This window comes from Coenobita brevimanus, chromosome 94, assembly GCF_032717465.1.
Source record: "Coenobita brevimanus isolate Jiangsu-jjx chromosome 94, ASM3271746v2, whole genome shotgun sequence".
Classification (NCBI taxonomy): Eukaryota; Metazoa; Arthropoda; class Malacostraca; order Decapoda; family Coenobitidae; genus Coenobita; species Coenobita brevimanus.
In genome coordinates this window covers 9,200,185-9,221,035 of record NC_137047.1, presented here as the reverse complement: position 1 = coordinate 9,221,035, position 20,851 = coordinate 9,200,185, and the positions used below count along the sequence as shown (strand labels likewise).

The window sequence follows — 20,851 nt, the reverse complement described above, 5'->3', positions numbered from 1 at the left end:
TATCTAATCACAATATCAGATTAACAGACAGTAAGATTATTTTGGTTTGCTGCAGTCTTGAAAACTGTACCGAATGCCACAGAAGTAGACATACTGAAGTATGTAATCACAATATCAAGTCAAAACAGCTACAAAAACACCTGCTACTTTTCATTTCGATTCCCCAAATGGTGCGCACATCAACAAAAAAGTTAAAACCTCAAGCAAATCACACATGGTACACTCGTGACTCACTCACTTTATCCCTCGTACTTCTAATCCATCTCAGTGCATGTGTGACACGTTGGTGGAGAGGAGGCTCTTCCCTGTGTGGTTGCTCGCCTTTGTCAACCCTTCCCCTACAGCTGGTGCGTTTGGGTATTTTATTATAAACTAACATAAAACAATTATGTTCAACTAGGAGAATTCCCAGGGATCAAAACCTACAATAACCTGTTCTAACTGTCAGAAGCTTACAAAACCAACTCGACTAGTGTGTTCAACTGATGAAAAAATTTGTCAAAAGCTTACACAACTATTCTACCTGTTAAATGCTTACAAAACTATTATAGCTGTAAGAAGCTTACAAAATTAACTTGACCAGCGTATTCAACCAACAGAATTTATCCCGGTCAAAAGCTTAGAGGAAAATGAAAACGATCTCGACCGGTCCACTCAAATGATAACATTTGTATCAGTTTACCCTAATCAGTCAAAGACCCCTAACCCCTCTTTCCTAGCTCACCATCAAGGCTCATCGAAGTGCATGCAACAAAGGATTAACACGAAAGTTGCGAGTGTGGCTCAGATAAAAACAAACTAACTACAGCCTTTTCTCTAGCGATGGTACACTCCGGAACTTGAAAAGCAAATACCAGACGATTATGCTCTGTTTAAAGAAATCCAAGCAGTCGATGGGTCAACTTTAGATCGCAATTGGAGTAAAAGTTGAGTAATGTTATGTAAAGTGGCAGACTATCGCTTAGCCGCTGTTCTCATCTAGTGATAGTTCATTTTAAATTACATCTGGATTTTTTTAAACTATCGTACATTATTCAGAATACTACAGCCAGATAATGAAGTGTGTGTGTGTGTGTGTGTGTGTGTGTGTGTGTGTGTTCTTACCTAATTGTTCTTACCTAATTGTATCTTTACAGGAATGAGTCAAGCTCGTATTGTCCCGTGTCTTAGACCATATTTATCGTACATATCCTTAAATTTGTGAATTGTTTTGGCACACACTATTTCATTCGGTAGTGCATTCCATTGATCAATTGCTCTGTTTGGGAAACTGAATTTCCTTACGTCTTTATCACCTCTCTTCTTATGCAGTTTTTTGCAGTGTCCTCTTGCTGATCCTTCTCCATATGTTAAGTAATCATTTATGTCTATTTTCTCCTTTCCTGATATGCACTTATATAGCATTATCATGTCACCTCTTTTCCTTCTCTCCTGTAGTGTTGGTAGATTCAGTTTATTTAGTCTTTCTTCGTAGCTTAGGTCCCTTAAGCTTGGTATCCATCTTGTAGCGGCCCTTTGAACTTTTTCAATCTTGTCTATATGCTTTTTGAGATGAGGACTTCAGACTATTGATGCATATTCCAGGGTTGGTCTAATGAATGATGTTATTATCCTTCTTAGCATGTCTTCATTTATGTATGTGAATGCTATTCTCATATTTGCAAGCAGTGTATACATGTTCCGTACCTTCTCGCTGATGTGGTCAGCCAGAGATAGTCTGTTATTGATAATCACACCTAGGTCTTTCTCTCTTTCTGATGTGTATAGGGTTTTATTTCCTAACTTATAATCCCAATCAGGTCTTTTTCCACTTTTACCAAACTTGATTACAAGACACTTGTCCACATTGAATTCCATTTGCCATGTACTACTCCATTCATGAAGTTTATTTAATTCTTCTTGTAGCTCCCTACAAGAGTCTGAGCTAGTAATTCTCCTTTGTATTTTTGTATCATCTGCAAACATATTCAGATAGCTCTCATTTCCAGTGTTACTGTTTATATCATTTATGTACACTAGAAACATGATTGGTGCCAGCACCGAACCCTGTGGTACTCCACTAGTCACTTCTTTCCATGATGAGTAGTTTCCTCTTAGTACTGTCCTCATTTCTCTTTTTATGAGAAAGTCTTGCATCCAACAAAACAGTTTGCCTCGAATTCCTCCTTGATGGTACAGCTTCCATAAAAGTCTTTGGTGTGGTACTGTGTCAAAAGCTTTCTTGAAATCTAAATAGATACTGTCCACCCATCCTTCCCTTTCCTGTATTGTGTTTGTTACTCTGTCATAGTAGCTCAACAGATTAGTAACACATGATTTTCCTTTTCTGAAACCAAACTGTCTTTCTGTTATCATACTGTGTTCTTCTAGATGATTTACCCAAGCTTTTCTTATAAGTTTTTCTAATACCTTGCTTACAACACTGGTCAGTGATACTGGTCGGTAGTTGAGAGGATTTTGTCTATTTCCTTTCTTGAATAAGGGGACTATATTTGCTTTTTTCCAAATATCAGGTAGTTTCCCTTGACTCAAGGATTTCTTGAAAATTAAAAATAATGGTTTACTTAACTCCTTTGCACATTCTCGTAACACCCAACATGAAATTTCATCAGGACCACTTGCTTTTCCTCTGTCTAATCTACTTAACTCCTCCTGTATTACTTTTTCTGCTATTTGTATATCTGGTAGTATGTGTGGACATGCGTGTTCCACATATTCCCTCTCAAAATTTTTTTCTTCTGTAAAAACTAATTGGAAATTCTTATTTAGTGCTTCACAAATATCTTTCTCTTGTGTATAAGTGATTCCCTCGTCCGTGATGGATTGTATTATATCTTTTACTTTGGTTTTGCTTCTGATATAGCTGTAAAACTGCTTTGGTTGATCACTACTTTTATTTATTATATCCTCCTCAAACTGTTTTTGGGATTCCCTCCTTATTCTTGTATAGTCGTTTCTTGCCTGTTTGTAATTATTATACGCCCTTTCACTATTGTGTCTTCTGTATCTATTCCACAACAAATCTCTTCTTTCTTTTAATTTTTTACATTCTGTATTGAACCATTTCTGTATTTTCTTATCTGCTTCTTTGTGCTGTGGGATGTACTTCTGGACTCCTATTTCATAAAATTCACAAAAATTTTTATATACAGCATTTAAATCTTGTCCTCTAAGCTCATTTTCCCGATCAACTTCTAAGAAATACTTCTTTAGGTCTTGATAATTTCCCTTTTTATAGTTTAGTCTCTTTTTGTAACTGTCATTGCTGTTTACTATGTCATATGCTATCCTGAAGTTATAATTTAGTACTGCATGATCGCTTTTGCCGAGTGGAGGGTGATATATTAAACTGTCAATGTCATTTTCTTGCCTAGTAAATATTAGATCTAGCACTGAAGGTACATCAAGTCCTCTTTTTCTAGTGGTTTCCCTCACATGCTGCGTTAAGAAAAACTCTTGTACGAGATCCAGGAGCTTTTGGTCCCAACAGCTTTCTTGGCTATTTATATCTAGAGTATTCCAATTTATATTTGTATTGAAATCCCCAGTTAGTATAATTCCTTCCGATTTCTCTTCCATTTTATGTAGCAAGGATCTTATACTCTGAATTGTACTCTCTGCCAGGTCCTCATATTCGTCTCTTTCCCATGTGTTTGATCTGGGTGGCATATACAAATTGGCTACAATTACTTTACCTTCAGATGTGTCGATCTCTACTGCAATCAGTTCTACTTGTGATGGTATATCTAGGTTTAATTCCTTGACTTTTAGATTTTTCTTAGTTAATATAATAATTCCTCTTCCTTTTTTTTAAATTTCTGTCTCTTCTCCATATATTGTATTCCTCTAAGTTTAGTATGTCATTGGATATCCTTGGTGTTAATTTTGTCTGTTAGGCATATTATTTGTGGTTCATTTTCTCTGACATAATCATTCATCTCTAGTAATTTAGATACCATTCCATCCACATTTGAGTGCATCAACTTTATCATCTTGTTTATATACTTGTCATGACATGGTTCTACTAACTTCCTCCTTTTTCTTCCGTCCTGTTTGTGTACCACTTTCGTACCTGCAATCCTATTACTTTGTAAAAAAAATTTCTTCTTGTCCTCTTCTGATCTTCCCTCATTTTTTGTTTTTGCTTCCTCCCTTTTCTCTTTCAGTAATTCCAGTTCCTCTTGTGTTAGACATCTTTTTATCCATACATTTTTGAACTCCTCTTTTTCCATAAGATTCTTTGCATTTTTTAGTATCTCTTCCACAGTGTTTACACTCTGGAAAGTCACCTTTAGAGGTCTTGTCTTGCTTTTCTCGTATTTCCCTAACCTTTTGTGTTCCTCTATGTCTTTACTACAGATTTCCTCTGATACTTCTTTCAGTAAGCTCATTACATTTGCCATCTCCTTTTTGTCTCTAGTGATTTTGTTTTTAATTTCTTCCTCTTCTATACCAGTGATTACTATTGATTTATTTATTTCTACTGAATCTCTGACTAACTTTGGATTGTTTTGGATTATTCTTTTCACTTCCTTTTTAATGTTTTTTTCCTCCACCCTTGTTTCTAAGTCTTTCTTTACTTTCACCATTTCAGCATACGTGATTTCTACATCAATTTTGTAGCTTTGCACAGCTTCATTCACCTGTGTTATCTTCTCCTCAATATCACTGCTCTGGTCCATAAGACTGCTTGCTTGTCTAATTGTCTCTGTGTCATTTTTTAACTCTTCCATAACACTCTCGTGATTAACTACTGTACTTCCCATTTCACTCACTTTCTTCCTAAGCGTATTCAATTCCACTGTTAGTTCACTGATGGTTGTGTCTTTCTTACTGGCCTCCCTTCCCAGTTTTTCTATCTCTTCCTTTTGCAAGTGCATTTGCTTCTTTATTTCATCAATTTCATTTTTGAAAGCCATTTCTAGTTTGTGTACACGTTCAACCAGTCTATTGTGAGTCTCCACTTCAACCAGTTCTTGGTAGAAATCATCATTTTGCTTTTTACTTTTATCCCTTTTCTTTTCCAAATTTGTTTTACTGAAGTATGGATCCATTTTGTAATACTAAATGAACAGAGTGTGTACTTACAAAGTATGCACGCTTTCCCCGTGTTGCTGTAGTATAAACAAACCCAGCTGACTCAAGGCATCGTGGTTCTTTGTTGTTTGAACCAGTCTTATTTAAACTTATTATTTCTTTTCCTTTTAATAATGAAAAATCATTTAGTCTAACCTGGTACAGAGCTTGACTCATTCAAAGATACTTATTTAGGTAATGCCTCTGGCCGTGTTGAGCTGGTATGGAGCGCCGGTAACAGACGTCTACCTCCGACGATGCCGTGTGTGTGGAGAGAGAGAGAGAGAGAGAGAGAGAGAGAGAAATACATACGAGTATATACGTACATAAACTAGAAACACCACATTATCCACATTCCTGTGTCTGATGTACTTTAATAATCTCACTAATCCCTATAATGATCAACCCAAGACTCAGTGCAACACTGTCCGACTTGCAGATCAGCGCACGGGCAGAATGGAGGACAAAAATAATCAGCAACTCATCAAATCGGCTGACTCAGGTATGCAGCAGCAACCACGAAGATTTACTAATCTACTTAGTTAATACTAATGAACTGTTCTCACTTTTTTGCATATCAACATCCTTTTTATGGTAACTTGGCCTAAAACTATCAAACCCCCATCATCACCACAGAGTTGAAAGAAAAGATTAACACTAGGATATGGTGCTAGTCATGATGAAGTGATAAGGAAAGGATATAGAGCTATTGCACTGTCATATTCTGGGACTGAGCAAAGGGAAACAAGTAGCACAAAGACAAACATTTGGCCAAAGTTAAGGTGAAAAGACTTCTACACAACTACATAAAATTCATATTAAGTATCTGGTAAGGCCCCACCATAGTGGAATGTAAAAGTTTACAAAGAAAGCAATATATTATACATTAAAGACTATGAGAAACGGCCGACGGTAGACAAATGTGCTCTATATTGTTACATAGGAAACAAGATGCAAGGTACTTTGTAAGAGAGTCTTGTAAGCTTATATTCCCTTATATTCCCATCTCTCTCTCTCTCTCTCTCTCTCTCTCTCTCTTTCTCTCTCTCTCTCATCACAACAGAAAGTGTAGAATCGCTGAGTAAGCAGGTAAAAGAGAGCAGGCTCAGTAGCGGCTATGGTGCTTGCAACTACCCTCACAACGAAAATGACAGCCACATGCCCAAGGTAGAATCTGTCAGAGTCTACAATGCCAGATTCTGGATCCTGGCTGTGTTCTCCTTCATGAGTTTTGTGCATGTAAGTAGATGTGATTTAAAGTATCTTCCTTCTTGAGTTGATGCCATTTAAAGTGTTCTCCTACAAGAGTTTCACGAATGTAAGTAGATGTGATTTAATGCGTTCTCCCTCATGAATTTCGTGCATGTACAGTAGCCTAACTTTCCACCTGGGCCACCTAGCCGCGAGAGGTGGGTAACGGGTGCTGGCAACACTGCATCTGTTTGTTCGTGTGTACAAGCTCGACGAAAGTTCGGATCATCGACTCTCGTCTTCCGTAGTGAACCTCAGTCAGAGTTCAACCCAGTATTCAGTCGACAATTTTTAGCCGAAGAATTTCAAAGGAACTTCTTGAAAATGTTGGATAATGCGAGTATTGAAAACAATAAGTAAAATAATCTAAATGATCGCATCTTTACATATATTACATATTTATAAACGTAATCTTTATCATTGTTACATGATAAACCCATGGCTAAAAACTGTCAACTGAATACTGAGGGGAAGAACCGTCGTGTGACCGGTCCTTACGGTGGAAAAATAGACACCGGTGTCAGACTTCGTTATGCATTTCGCCAGTCCTGGGACGGTCTCGATTAAACCTACTGAAATACCATTCTTGATCCGAGACATGATTAGATAAGCTGTCATTAATCGTTACAGGATTACTCACTGGGCGAATACTAATTTAAACGAAGTAGGAGGGATAGGAACTGTAGATGTCGGAGGCTGAAACTCGTTCGTTGAGGCAGAATACTACCTCGAGTCAGCCGATCCGTGTGACGTGGTTCCACCCCCGTCAAGAGAGATGGATTTCTCCTATTAAACGCCAAGCCCTTATCTTATGACCTAGGTCTTAGTAGCAGCCAGCCAGCCAAACATCACATATCATCGCACCCCGGACCTCGGTGACGGGCGCTAAAGTGCCTAGGTTCTTGGGATAAAAAAAAATAAATAAAATAAATAAATAAATAAATAAACAGTGTTCCAGCCTTTAATGATAATTTCATGTTCGTTATGTTGCATTTACCAATTACATAAATAATATCACAGGCAGTGGTGATATAAATGTCCCAGCAATTCAGGAATCAATAGCAATTGTGCTTAAAATGACTGGAAGCTTTTGCATACTGTGATGGAGAGGTGGTGTCTTTATCTTGCTATAATGTGAGATAATGTTGTTCGGTGGATAATAAATGAGCATGTAAATGTGTGACCTCACACATTAGCGGCACCGCTCACAATCAACTTTCCTTGTAATGTGTAATTCAGTCATTCGTTAGATGAATGGACTATAAAGGTGTGCTGTAATGACCATAGTCATATGGAATATGATACGGTATGTATAATAACCACATTCGACAACAGTATGCATAAACTCTTTGCCTGTTGAGGTTACAGTATTTTAACCTCCTACCTCCTCGTGGTGCACCACAGAACACATAAAAACATCTACCTGAAGTACTACCAACGAGGAAATAAGCAACCGTTAACAAAGTCTGAACATCATCCTGATGTTTATTTGTCAGTGTCATTCACGATGTGAATATGGCAATTAATCTTACTTGTAAATGGACATAGATGTTAGGTAAATGCATTCCTCTTCAACCTATACTGATAATGGTATCAAGTGAAAAGTGAAAACCCTATGAAATGGAATTACTGATATAAGGAGAGAGAGAGAGAGAGAGAGAGAGAGGGGGGGGGGGCTTGGAGCGATTCCAGTGCACAGTGCATTAACATGTTATGATAACCATGTAAAACCAAAATAGAAAATAAAATGTTTAGTATTAAGAATGCAAATATTTAGAAGAATGCTAATGGATCTCAAAAACTAGTTCGGCAATTATTATCCCTGGCGGTATGAATAACGTAACCGCCCCCCCTCCCTCCCTGTCCGGCGCCTGCTCTGGCTTTCACTATGCCAAGCTCCTCCCTTAAGCAGGTCCCCCACCGGCTCGACCAGTTGCAGGAAACCGGTCGCATGGAATTGTTGCGTGCCACAGGTTGCACGGGCCAAGGCCAAATAAGTATAGTATAATATATATTATTGTATTATACGTAATAGTATATGTTTATATCATAACATTATATATATTACCTTATAATAAAATTAATATAGTCATTTATTTGGCCTTGGTCAGCGAGACCTGTGGCACACAACAATTTTCCGTGCGACCAGTTTCATGCGACTGGCTGAGTCGATGGGAGAGCCGCCTTACTCCTGAGGCATTTTTCACCCCACCCAACTCAGAACCCAGCCATCTATGGGATGAACTCTGACTCTGACTGAGGTTCACCACGGACGAAGAGAGTTATGATCAGAACTTTCGTCGAGCTAGTACACACGAACAAACAGATACACTGTTGCCATCACCCGTTACCCACCTCTCGCGGCTAGGTGGCCCAGGTGGAAAGTTTGGCGACCGTACGAAGATGTGATTTAAAGTGTTGTCCTTCAAGAGTTTTGTGCATGTCAGATGCAATTTAAAGTGATCTCCTTCATGAGTCTCAAGCATGTAAGTAGATGTGATTTAAGGTGTTCTCCTTCATGAGTTTGGTACACGTAAGTTGATGTGATTTATGTACAGTAACCCCACGATTATCTTTCATAATTCAGCAAAAGCCATGTCGGATAATACAACTTTTCAGATAATGCCCAACTACCACCCCAACCCCTCTATGGAGTATAACCCCTACAAAAACCCTGTGCTGTACTGTGCAACTATCCGAACATAGAAAAAACACCCCCAAATACATTTTTCCTGAAAAAAAAAAAAAAAAAATCATGCTGCACTATATTATACAGTGTACTGTACTGTACCATACAGTAATTCATGCGGAGAAAAATAAACTAATGCAAAAAATGAAAGGCACTACCGTACAGTATTTTACTGTAAAATATATCGTTACTGTATACTGTACTCACCATATTGTAGTACTGAAGAAGAGTTTGTTGTAGTACTGTAAAAGATTTTGTTGATTACTCCCGTATGGTTAATGGCACTGAGGAGACGCCATAGTGCATAACCATGCAAATTGCCTGATTATCTCCTTCTTCTCGAGGGACGCGTCTCGTGTGTTTGGTAGGAGGGGAACCCAAGTACACACATGCCTGCACAAAAAGGAAGCAACATAAAGGTAAAGGCGGGGCAGACGACATGAGGTGCTCATCTCCACAACTTAGGACTCTGAGCTTGTCATGGGTCTTTCACTCAATACCCTAGGATACAAGGGCACTGCATCATCCAGGTTAGCACAGCTACCTCCCCTAAGTGTTATCCTAGGTATTCATTTCACCTAACAACTCATTAAAGTGGCTGAACACCCAAATCGTGTGATGCCAACAGCCCACACCAGGATTTGAACTCTGGTGCTAACAGCCCGGCAGCTTCACAGTCAGTGACACTGACCACCTACCCACCGAAAACAGCATAACCCCTTGCTATCAGACCATCTTACCCGATGTACAGAATTTATGGTTCTTGAGTTCTAAAACTTGCACCTTTCTTTAAGTATTTTCAGTGATGGAAATACTGTGTAGAGCGAGATAATGTGTGAGGATAATGACAAGCTAGGAAGCGACTGGGAGGCAAGCTAGGAAGCAACTGAGTGACAACCATGGGTGAAAATCATAAAGCACCAGATCTGAGAATCTTGGAGAAACTGTGGAATTTAATAATGGGTAAGGAAAGAATGTGGAAGAGGGGAGATTAAAATGTAACAAGGTTCTCTACGGGAGAGATCACTGAGCCTTTCAAAGAGGCTGACATTAGATGGGGATGTGTGAGTGGAAGTCAGAACGAATATGTTTGTTTTTTTGGTACGCGGTGTAGTGAACTACCACCAGAATTTACCTTGCTCCTTGTTGTACTGCTCATTTCAAATGCATCACTACATCATCAGCGACATACTTTTAATATCATAACACTAATCCTGTGTGAGAAAAAGCATTCCTCACCCTCACAGCAGTGACAGCGTGCTTCAGGACACAACTTGTGTACAGTACATTGTCAATGTATGGCACTACATGATCCCAGAACTGATCCCCCATACCTATATCCAGAATCTTACAAAAAATATGAATAAAAATAAAAATAAATACAAAAATAAATAAAGCTTGAAAATAAGAAATTCTAAATTCAGTTCCCATTAATGGATATCAATATTTAATAACATAAATGCTGTAATAAACGGCAGCTAGTTTTATTAATAATACATAAACTACATTAAAATCATTGAACGAGATCACTAAGTTCACCTCAGTATCAGCAGCACTCAAGACTGGAATGTCACACAGACATATTGCAGAACTTCTGCCAATTAGAATTCTTCTATTGCCCGAACTGCATTTCTCTGGAACTCACTTCCCCGAGTCCCCCCAAAGTTAAATGTACAACTGTTTAGATTTTTTATGAATAAAGGATGCCAGCAATCTGGTGTATGAATTATTTTTTTTTTTTTTATTCATTTGTTTTTCTTTCTTCTGTTCTGTTATTTAAAAAAAAAAAATCAGATGAACATTACATTATGGTAAGAACGGTGGTGACTACACTCTATACCTTGAGAGAATAAACAAGGCTTCCTGTGAAAAGAAAGCTATAACTCATTAATACGGCATTCTCTTCTGCCCGTGACAGTGTGAACTGATGTGCTTCTTGGCTAATTTTCTGCTCTATATGACATGCAAAAATATATGTAGCTGAAATTGCTGTGAAATGTTTATGTACAGTACGTCTACATATGGTCCTTTTTTCAAACTAATACAGCCTGATAACTAAACTTTCTGGCTGTGCATGTCCACTAACCTCAAGCTCTGTGTTATTATGAAGAACCTTGTGTGGATCACGTGGGGTCCAATCAGCGAGAGCATGGAGAAGGCATTCCAAGGGTGGAATTCATCCACAGTATCTCTACTAACCAACTGGATCACCATCATGTACGTGATCTGGGTGTTGCCTACCTGCTGGGCCACTCAGCGCTGGGGCCTCCGGGTGGGCACAGTTGTCAGCGCTCTTCTGATGGCCATGGGAACAGCCGTTCGCTGCATTACCCCTGTCACACCTGCCTTCACTGTGTATGGGTTTCATTATCAGTTCATTTAATGATGGATATCCTTTTTTTGTATACAGTACATTTATAACTGGTATTCTGAAGAAAATAAGTTCCTTACACTAAGCATACCACATACCTGACCTTATCTCAAAAACATCATATTCAAGCAAGCTTATGGTTTACACATCATTTTAGCAACGAAATGCAATCATATAAACAACAACCAAAATTTTCACCTACATAGCAATTTATGAGGCTGAATGTACCCAAAAAGGAACAAAGAAGAAAAAGAGAATATGATAATGTTATACAATTAAGTAGCTTGACAGGAAGGAGAAAAACTGACAAAAGGTTAAATACATGTAATGCCTGGAAACTTAAACGTCTGAGGACATAGCTAGAAATTGCATAGTGTAAAAGGTGATAAAAATGTATGGATGTATTATATCAAATGAGGGCAACTGACTCATATTATCAGCTTCCAAAAGAAGTTGTGCGTGCGACAACCATTCATAACTTAGAAGAAATGCATGAACAAACAGTATCAGAAATATATAATAAAATAGTACAGTATTACATGACGGAATGTTATGAGCTCAACCCTCTCTTGCAAAAATACAATTAGGTAAACACACACACACACACACACACACACACACACACACACACACACACACACACACACACACACACACATACACAAAATATATATTTTCAAAACTTATGGCCCACCCGCTGCATCAGAGAGTGATGTAGACAGTGTGTTTACAGGTTGTGCCATGTGTGCGCTATCATGACGGGGATAGCAGGGGCATTCATTATCACAGCCCCCTCCATCGTGGCCGCCCAGTGGTTTCCTGCCAAAGAGCGTACCACTGCTATGGGTGAGACTGCTCTTCTCTGTTCTGTTGGTATAATTCTATCCCTTCAGTTCAATGACCATCTTTTATGTTTTGATTTTGCTACCTACTGATAATTTTACTCACTTTAGGATAGAATTTTTTCAACTAGAGGGGTTAGGTATTCTGCTCATTAATTCTTTCACGGCATGAGTCTACCTCCAAGCTGAATACTGTAATAGTATCTAATGGTAACAAGAATAATAATAATAATTTTTAAAATCCCAACAGTAAATGGGTTAAAAATCAGCCAATTTAAATATTAATCTATTACAGACAATCCTGATTAAAAGTTAGGGATGTGTTTCCAAAATATCACAATTTTTTCCATGCAACTGCTATTGTTATTTAAGGGAACTGGCAAATCAGCTTTATGGATAACAACAGAACAATTATTGGTAGTCTCTCTGGAATTTAATGTTGACTTAATTGCAAAAAAAGGACATGGACACAGACATTATATACAAAGTAATCATTTTACTGAGGCCATGGTCAGCTCTCATCACTCAAGATATATTGTTGCAGGAGGAACATGGAGACTGCAGAATCTCTCCATCTCTCTTGTTCTTTCAGCAAAGATGAACCTTTTTCTATGAGATGCAAATCATCGTAAGCTGATCCTGTCTTATCAGGAAGGACAAGGATGCAGGAATGCAGAAACTCCGCATGTCCCCTGTTCTACCTGCAAATCAAAATCTGAGGTACAAGAGGTAGTTGACTGTTAAATATCGGAAATAACACCTCTGACCAGTGACCTCCATTACCTCAACTCCAACAGCCGTGATGATAGGGAGCCACCAGCTAGGGGGTGTAGGCAGCTACTTGGAACCACTACTGGTGCACGTCCCCTCCTCCTCCAGTGCCAACTCACAGACTGTCCATGAGGTCATGACACTCCTCTACATCGGTCAGTCTTTCACTTTACATCGGTCAGTCATTCATGCTTCAGACTGCACACTCTCCAATCAGGCAGGAGAGTTAACCAGTTACTTGATCCATCAGCTATGTTGAATTATCATGAAATGAATATCATCATCCATCATATGCTGAAATAAAACATAAGTTCCTTATTCTTGGTCAAGACATTACTCATGACAGTTTTTACATTTTGGATACTCTACACTTCTCTTAAGCACTGGGAAATCATATGACATTAGTCAGAACAGAATGCAATGAAGCAAACTTCCAGCAAAAGGGTGAATCATTCTGTACCACACAAGTCAGCCACTAACATTCTTTAAACACTGTATTTATCATCATTAAAAATATTCTGATACATTTCACAGTGATTCTGTTCTGTGTTGTGCACAAAAGCATGATTAAAAGAACATAAGTCTTTAAAAATCAAACCAAGAACATTACTGTTGCACTGTCAGTATTTTGTAGGAGGGTAGTGTCGCTGTTGCCATTTTATTAAGGGGTTTTCCTAAGGAAAATTAACCACAACCTTGTATAATTACTTTTTTTTTTTTTTTGGCTGAGCAGAGGGGAAACACTCACAATGCTCTCTTAATTGCTTACTAAATTATCTTTAAAGAGACATTACCTCCTGTAAGGAGTACCACATAAGGAGTTACTAAAATTATTAGAAATATATAGTACTGAAAATAATAATCTCATCGAAATTACAATACTTCCTGTACAATGAGAATGCTGAAGTGTAACGTGAACAATAAATTTCTAAGAAAAATATCCTATGAAACCTCTTATGCCTCCTAAAAACTGGCCTAACCTGCAGCCCCTGTGCTTTCAGTTGCCGGGGTGTGCGCTGCTCTGCTGGTGGCAGTGGTGGTGTACTACCCTGACAAACCACCCTCACCACCCTCACTCTCCTCAGCCGCCACCCGCTTCCCCATCACTCCAGGACTTAAAACTCTAGCCACGTTAGTATCTTGGTTACTGTTCTGTCTGCTTGTTATTATGGTATATAAATTTCATTTTAAAAAAGTAATGAATGTTTAGCACAGATGTACTAGGCTTCCCTCACCATTTTTTATTTTCTTACTCCACACAAGGAAAAGTACTTTTGAGGAGAAGTCCTTCCTATTCAGACTGGTCACTTTGCAACTGGTTAACAGTGACAGCTTATGACAGATTTTTTTTGTTAAGGTATTGTGCACTCTCATACCCATTATCTCTCACTAAACACAGGCCACCTTGAAACTACAATACTGAGAGAATGTAGAGAAAATGTGTCTGACGCAGAATATTGCAGTGGTGGGAGGACGAATGAAAGGAATAGGTTATATTTAAATAATGAAGTTATATGTATTAATATGGCTATGGATGGGTGATACTCGCCTACATATCCCTGCCGAAGTGATGTTGCCACTTAAGTAACTTCCCAATAATACTCCTGACCAAGGAAGAGATATACTGTACAGTAAACTTCCAAATATCTCTTATACTTCAGCCAATGCTGTGTCAAATAACGCATTTTTTCAGATAATGTAGTACTGCCCCCGGCCCCTCAACAGGGGGCATAATCCTTACAAAAACCCTATCTTATATACGATAATACTCGTCTGTGTGTGTGTGTGTGTGTGTATGTGCAAGAGAGAGAGAGAGAGAGAGAGAGAGAGAGAGAGAAAGGGGGTGGGGGGCACAGCCCAAACTGGAAAATGGATTTTGATGAAACTTGAGATAGTGGTTGCAACTGGGCCACAGATGGATCTGTTTCAATTTTATGTCGGTAGATATTTTCCAAGAAGATGTTTTGACTCCAAATTTCCCCACTGGTTGCAAGAGCAACTGCTGAAAGGCCCGACAGAACCATTCAGTACTTGCTCCTGTGTCAACGCATTAATCGTTGGTTTCAAGCAAAGCGAAGAATGAACCAGAAATGGCTCTCGTTGGGGTAAGAGCTAAGCAGCCTGACGGATGCACTAATATTGTACTAAAACTATTTGAACAGAGAAAAAACGAAAACATTTTCTGATAAAGAGTACAGTACGTTACAGTGAAATATACAACTACAGTATACCCTTCTCAAGATTTTTTTCATTATTCCCATGTAGTTGGCGGCGTGCTGTCAGTTAATGCTGTAAAAAATGGATAATGCATTAATTCAACCAGATGTTTGCTTATTGGATAATGAGACGTGTTGGTTAATGTGGCATCAGATAATCGAGAGTTTACTGTACTAGATCAGATGTAAAAGTTTAACAGGCTTAGTCATCATAAAATAAGACCGCTGAGTCACACTGAAAACCATGAAAAAAGACATTCCAGTGAAACCATATATACTTAACAGAAATTTGACAGCAAGAACACAGAAACCGCACCCAACAAATGTGTATTCCTTGTCTTGACAGACACAAAAAGTTCCTGGTGTTCCTGGTGTTCTATGGGATTTTTGTGGGACCCCCCATCGCCTGGCTCACTGTTCTCCCTTACTCCCTCAAGTCCTTGGACTTTCACCAGGTACAAGACAGGATTGGACAATGTGTGTAGTGTTCCACTGTACCAATATACCATAAGGTATCTATTGATAATAAACATGCTGCAGTTTTAAGTATTTAAATTTTGATGCGTGAATTCCATTATTAAGATGTACAATTATACAGTACAGGCTCCCAAGACTCACAGTTGAATGTAGGCCTAATCATCTGATGTTGCCTGGAATAGACTACTAGAGTTATCCTTACCACGGTATGGTTAATTACCTGTAACTGCAATTATTAAGTAGTATCATTAACATTCTATGGGTCCCATAACTCAAATGAACAAAATCGTCTGATATAACTGGAATCTAATACTAGAGCTATCCCAACAACAAGAAGGTTAAGTAACTAATTCTAAAACATATCCATACAAAAGGGTAAAGTTGTCTGTAATTCAAAACCAAATCCTAAAAGGGTTGTTACTTGTAATTCTAAAACAGAAAAGTAATTTATAAAGCAAGCCCTTATGAGAGAGTTAAAGTTATCAGTCACTCTAAAACAAATCCTTATGACAGGATTAAGTTATCCATAATTCTAAAAACAAAATCCTTAAGAGAGGGTTAAGTTATCCGTATTTCTGAAACAAAATCCTTCCAATGCCCCCTCAGGATTCCGCTATGTGGGTGGGTCTGGTGTCCATGTTGGCGTCCAGTGTGTCGCCGGTCATTGTGGGTCGCCTCAATGACCTGGTTCAGGGCCACATCAAGCTACTACTCTTTTCCCTCATGGCCATCACCACCGTCTGTTTCTACTGGTTCCTCCTGCTCACTTACGGGGTCCTCCCAGTCTCTACATGTGAGTCTCATTGCTGGGCCGTACTCTTGTTGGCTTGGTAGAACCCGTAGCAACTCTTCCTTAGCGATCTATTTTGCACATTACTTCATAATCCCTTCCATCTGACAACTTATTGTTTAGTTTATTCTTATCTCCAGAAAACTTTACTTATTTATTTACCGAGAGAGAGAGAGAGAGAGAGAGAGAGAGAGAGAGAGAGAGAATTGTATTAAATATGCATCAGTATTCACTAGTGTCACTGATTACATACAACTACTCAACCTTACAATCGAAGAATTATCATACTTAAGGTTGCTTTTGGCATAACTTCAGTACAAAAACACGATTTAAAAGATATAAATGGCATTCCCTCCGTACAACAATATCTAATAAGTAATCGTATTGTATTGTTTATAAAGAAGACCAGAAGACCCGCCGACATGCCATAAAAGTACCCCTGCTAATACCAGTACACCAGTCCTGTATGAGACAGCCCTAGCATGTATTCAGTATGGACGGTGGGTGTCAGCGCCGAAGTGGTGACATGTGGAGATGTAGGAGGACTACTGGGCCTTGGGGATAGGCCCTGAAGCATTTGCCGAGTCGGACACGGAAAGAAAAAAAAAAAAGTCTCCAACATGCTTGCATGCGTCGGCCTTCGTCGCCTAATGGCGGCTCTACACCCTGCTTGGTATCTGGCAGCCTCCCTTTTCAGTCCCATAACCTTAAGGTCACATTCTATGACCTCGTCCCAGGTCTTTTTCGGTCTGCTTCTCACAACCCTACCCTCAACGTTAACACTTTTCACCTCCCTCACTTAATTGTCATCTTTCATTCTCTTAACATGCCCAAACCATCTCAGTCTACCCTTCCTAATCACAACACCAATATATAATAACTATGGGAATGAAACAGTATATAGCACTTCCACCCAACTAGGCAATCTAAAATGTCAATCATCACTGAGAGCATTCCCCTTTTCACGTCATGACTTGCAGCCAACCAGGCATCCTAAAAATGCACAGCTTCACAAAGAATAAATCCCCCGACACGTTATACCCTAAAAATGCCCAACTTCACAGAGAATAAATTCCTCGTCATGTCATTTCTAAGACCTGCACCCAACCAAGCAATATCAAACGCCCAACTTTATAGAGAATATTCCCCCTTTTACGCCATTTCTAGAACTTAAATGCCCAGCTTCACAAACAATACTCACCTTGTCACATCACCTGTAAGACTTAAAACTCAACCATCCACCCTAAAAATGCCTATCTTCACAGAGCATACTCCTCACTTCACGCTCCACACAGGGCAGGTGTATGTGACTGTGGTGGGTGCTGTGTCCTTCAGTTATGCCGCAATGCCACTCTTCTGGGAGGCCGCCATAGACTTTTCCTACCCGGTACCGGAGATCCTGGTGACTGGAGTGCTGGTGGCAATAGACAGCCTCTTCATTGCCTTGTTCCTCCTTGTCCTCAACATTCCCAACGTTGGTGAGTGGTCGGTTACACGTAGTCAAGGTTACGCTCCATATTCTAGGTGGAACTGGAGACTTCTTGTCATTCGTGTCATATGTTTAAACCTTAAATTTAGACGTGGGATGCAAAATGCAAAATTGTGATAATTTTTTAAGTACTGTAATTGACAATTAACGAAAGTATTTGCCCTTCCTTTAAGTCTGCTGACTGTATTCTTTTCTATGGAATGCAGGCTGACCATACATAATAACCACAGGAACTCCATAAATGAGTTAAAAATTAAGGCTTGGCACTCCACTTTGCGATATAAGGCTTAAGCATACGACCTTTAGGAGTACACCTTCCTTACAGGTTTATTAGTCTAATACGTGGAGACTATTGTTTTCACTGGTAGTATTATTATTCTCACCTCAGAGTCTCGCAACGATTCCAGGAGAAACGGAGACTGCGCGAGAAATCTGAAGGGCCCAGGTTATGTGTCCTGGCATGGGCCACTGCTGACAGAAAAAAAATCCAAATCCTATATGCACAGTGGAAGAGCATGTCAGAGTCATATCAGTATTATGCTGGAAACGAGATATGTTGGTCGTGTCAACTGGATATTTCAATACGACCTACGCAAGGAATCTGAGTGACGCAGGTTATGTGGCCTGGTGTGGGCCATTGCTGATTGAAAAAAATCCAAATCTCCCCAATGGAGTCAAAGTCACTGTAAGGGAAAGTAGACGGTGACTAGTGACTGTCCGCAGGACAGTTACAGAGTTCTAGTTTTTATACTGAACCTAAATATTCTTCTGTACGCTATTCATATAATTTTCATGAAGCAATAGCTTACATCAGTAACACATAAGAGGATAATGAGGTTTAATGTGCTGAATAAATCGCCAAGGAAGAAATGTTACAAAGTCTCCTATGCCACTTCAAAAACGAGCTTTTAAGAGCCTCATCACACTACAAAGGTAAGAATCGGTCATATTTTGATGCATATTATACACGTATGTGGGTCGCTGTAAATTGTAAAATATGACCATTCTGTTTCACTGGTACACGTTCTGGTCACCTACATCGTGTAGACCACTGAGAAATACACAGGCAAACTCACTCTCGACCAATACTGATAAACAACTTGTCATTTCGTAACAATTCTTCCTTTGCGATTTATTCAGCACATTCCACTGAATACTGTTTTCCATGTCACTGATGTAAGGGGTAAAATAAAATGGTAAAAATACGTAAAAAGCAAAGAGGCGAAACATGTAAAATAAATCGCAAAGGAAGAGATGCTACGAAGCCTCCTATGAAATGAGCCCATGTCTGATTCAGACCTCAGTGCGACGAGGCCCTAAAGGGCCAGACTGACCACAGAGAAACAGAGACAGACAGACAACACGGAAGCCAGACTGTCTACAGATTAACCAGTCTGGAACTTATCTCCCCTCTCTCCTGTCTCCCCTTTAGATGTGGGAGCAACTCTTGGACCAAGGCAGTCCATCAGTCACTCACTATGATTTTTCGGAATTGATATGCTTCACTCTTGCAGACTTCAGCAAAACCCTATTGATGGCCTTGATGCTCCAGCATCTAGTAGAGGAGCCACTTTACTGTATGAGTGAACATGAAATTCTAAACAAACAATCTTACACATAACTTCAGCTCATGAAAGTTTATGAATACGTCCCCTGACTCAACAATCTTATACACAACCTCCTCCAAACAAAAGGTTATGAATACTTACATCCAACAAACAATATTATCTGCAACTTCAGCTCAAGAAATGTTATGAATACTTCTGCTGACCCAACAAACAATATTATCCGCAACTTCCGCTCAAGAAAACTGATAAATACTTCCCTTGACCCCACGGCAATGGTCTTAAACACAACTTCAGCTGAAGAAAATTTACGAATACTCACCCCGACCCAACATAAAATCATACACACAACCTCAGCTCAAGAAGGTTTATGAGTACTTTCCTTAACCCATCTTACCTGCAACTTTAACTAAAGAAAGTTTATGAATGCAACAAATAATCTCATACAACCTCAACTCAAAATGTTATAAATTCTTCGCCAGACGCAAGAAACAATCGTAACATAACTTCAGCCCAAGAACATTTATAACACTTCCCTATTATCCCACCCCAGGTTATGACTGGATGGCACCTACGCAGACTCTCACCTCTTCCCTCCCCGTCCTCCCTCTGCTCTGGCTCAAGCTGCGCAACACCAGAGCAGACATTGACAGCTCATCTCGCATATAATCAAGAAATACTTGTGATAGTGTGCATCCGTGAGCAAAAGTTCGCCTGTGGCACTGGACGGTGTGAACATGTATTATTTTAATGTGGTAGTACTAGTCGCACACCAAAGGAGTGCGTGAATGAATGAAGGATGCTTTCTGTCGCTTGGGGAAAAATGAAGATATGACAGACAGACAGAATGCTGGCAGAGGATTGTCGGTGAACTTAGACTTACGGCTGTACTTCATGCTGTCCGGTACATTTCAAGCTTCTATTACGGTGATATTATATTTAGTTAATTCTTGCTTTCTCCAGACAATATTATTTAATTTACAAAAAAAAAAAAAAAAAATCGAACCTAAGGTGTTTGATGTAGCCTTCATTAATCCATTCAGTACCATAAGTTCTCCCAAGTAATAAAACAAGGGGAGGGGGGGGGTGCCAGGCACAACAAATCTCGTCCGACAGCAGTTATTTTACTGCTGTTCAATACTGAAAGCCCACATGAGACTTCCTATATCTTGATAATAGTAAATATTTCTATCTTCAACCAGTTTCGGGTTATAATCACCTGAATATCCGTGACCTTGAGTTTGACCTTTCAAGGTCACTTAATGTCAAACGTCATGGTACCAATTAAAAACCCATATGGGACTTTGTGTATGT

The 20,851-nt window shown here is 39.2% G+C and overlaps 1 protein-coding gene across 1 annotated transcript; it reads left to right on the top strand.

Moving 5' to 3' along the window:
- Positions 1–6,196: 6,196 nt before the first annotated feature.
- Positions 6,197–20,206, top strand: LOC145412997 (solute carrier family 49 member 4-like). Its single transcript, XM_080282818.1, has 9 exons — positions 6,197–6,315; positions 11,127–11,371; positions 12,121–12,233; positions 13,027–13,155; positions 14,002–14,131; positions 15,563–15,671; positions 16,300–16,486; positions 17,779–17,961; positions 20,091–20,206. Exons 1-9 carry the CDS (start codon positions 6,235–6,237, stop codon positions 20,204–20,206), a joined length of 1,293 nt encoding a protein of 430 aa, XP_080138944.1. The 5' UTR covers positions 6,197–6,234.
- The last annotated feature ends 645 nt before the right edge of the window (positions 20,207–20,851 follow it).

What these genes read in the sequence shown, in the direction of transcription:
- LOC145412997 (XM_080282818.1), top strand. Translation starts at nt 6,235, where the DNA reads ATGCCCAAGGTAGAATCTGTCAGAGTCTACAATGCCAGATTCTGGATC. An exon ending in CATGACACTCCTCTACATCG is followed by an intron (nt 13,156 to 14,001) that starts GTCAGTCTTTCA and finishes CTGTGCTTTCAG; the next exon opens with TTGCCGGGGTGTGCGCTGCT. An exon ending in GGACTTAAAACTCTAGCCAC is followed by an intron (nt 14,132 to 15,562) that starts GTTAGTATCTTG and finishes TTGTCTTGACAG; the next exon opens with ACACAAAAAGTTCCTGGTGT.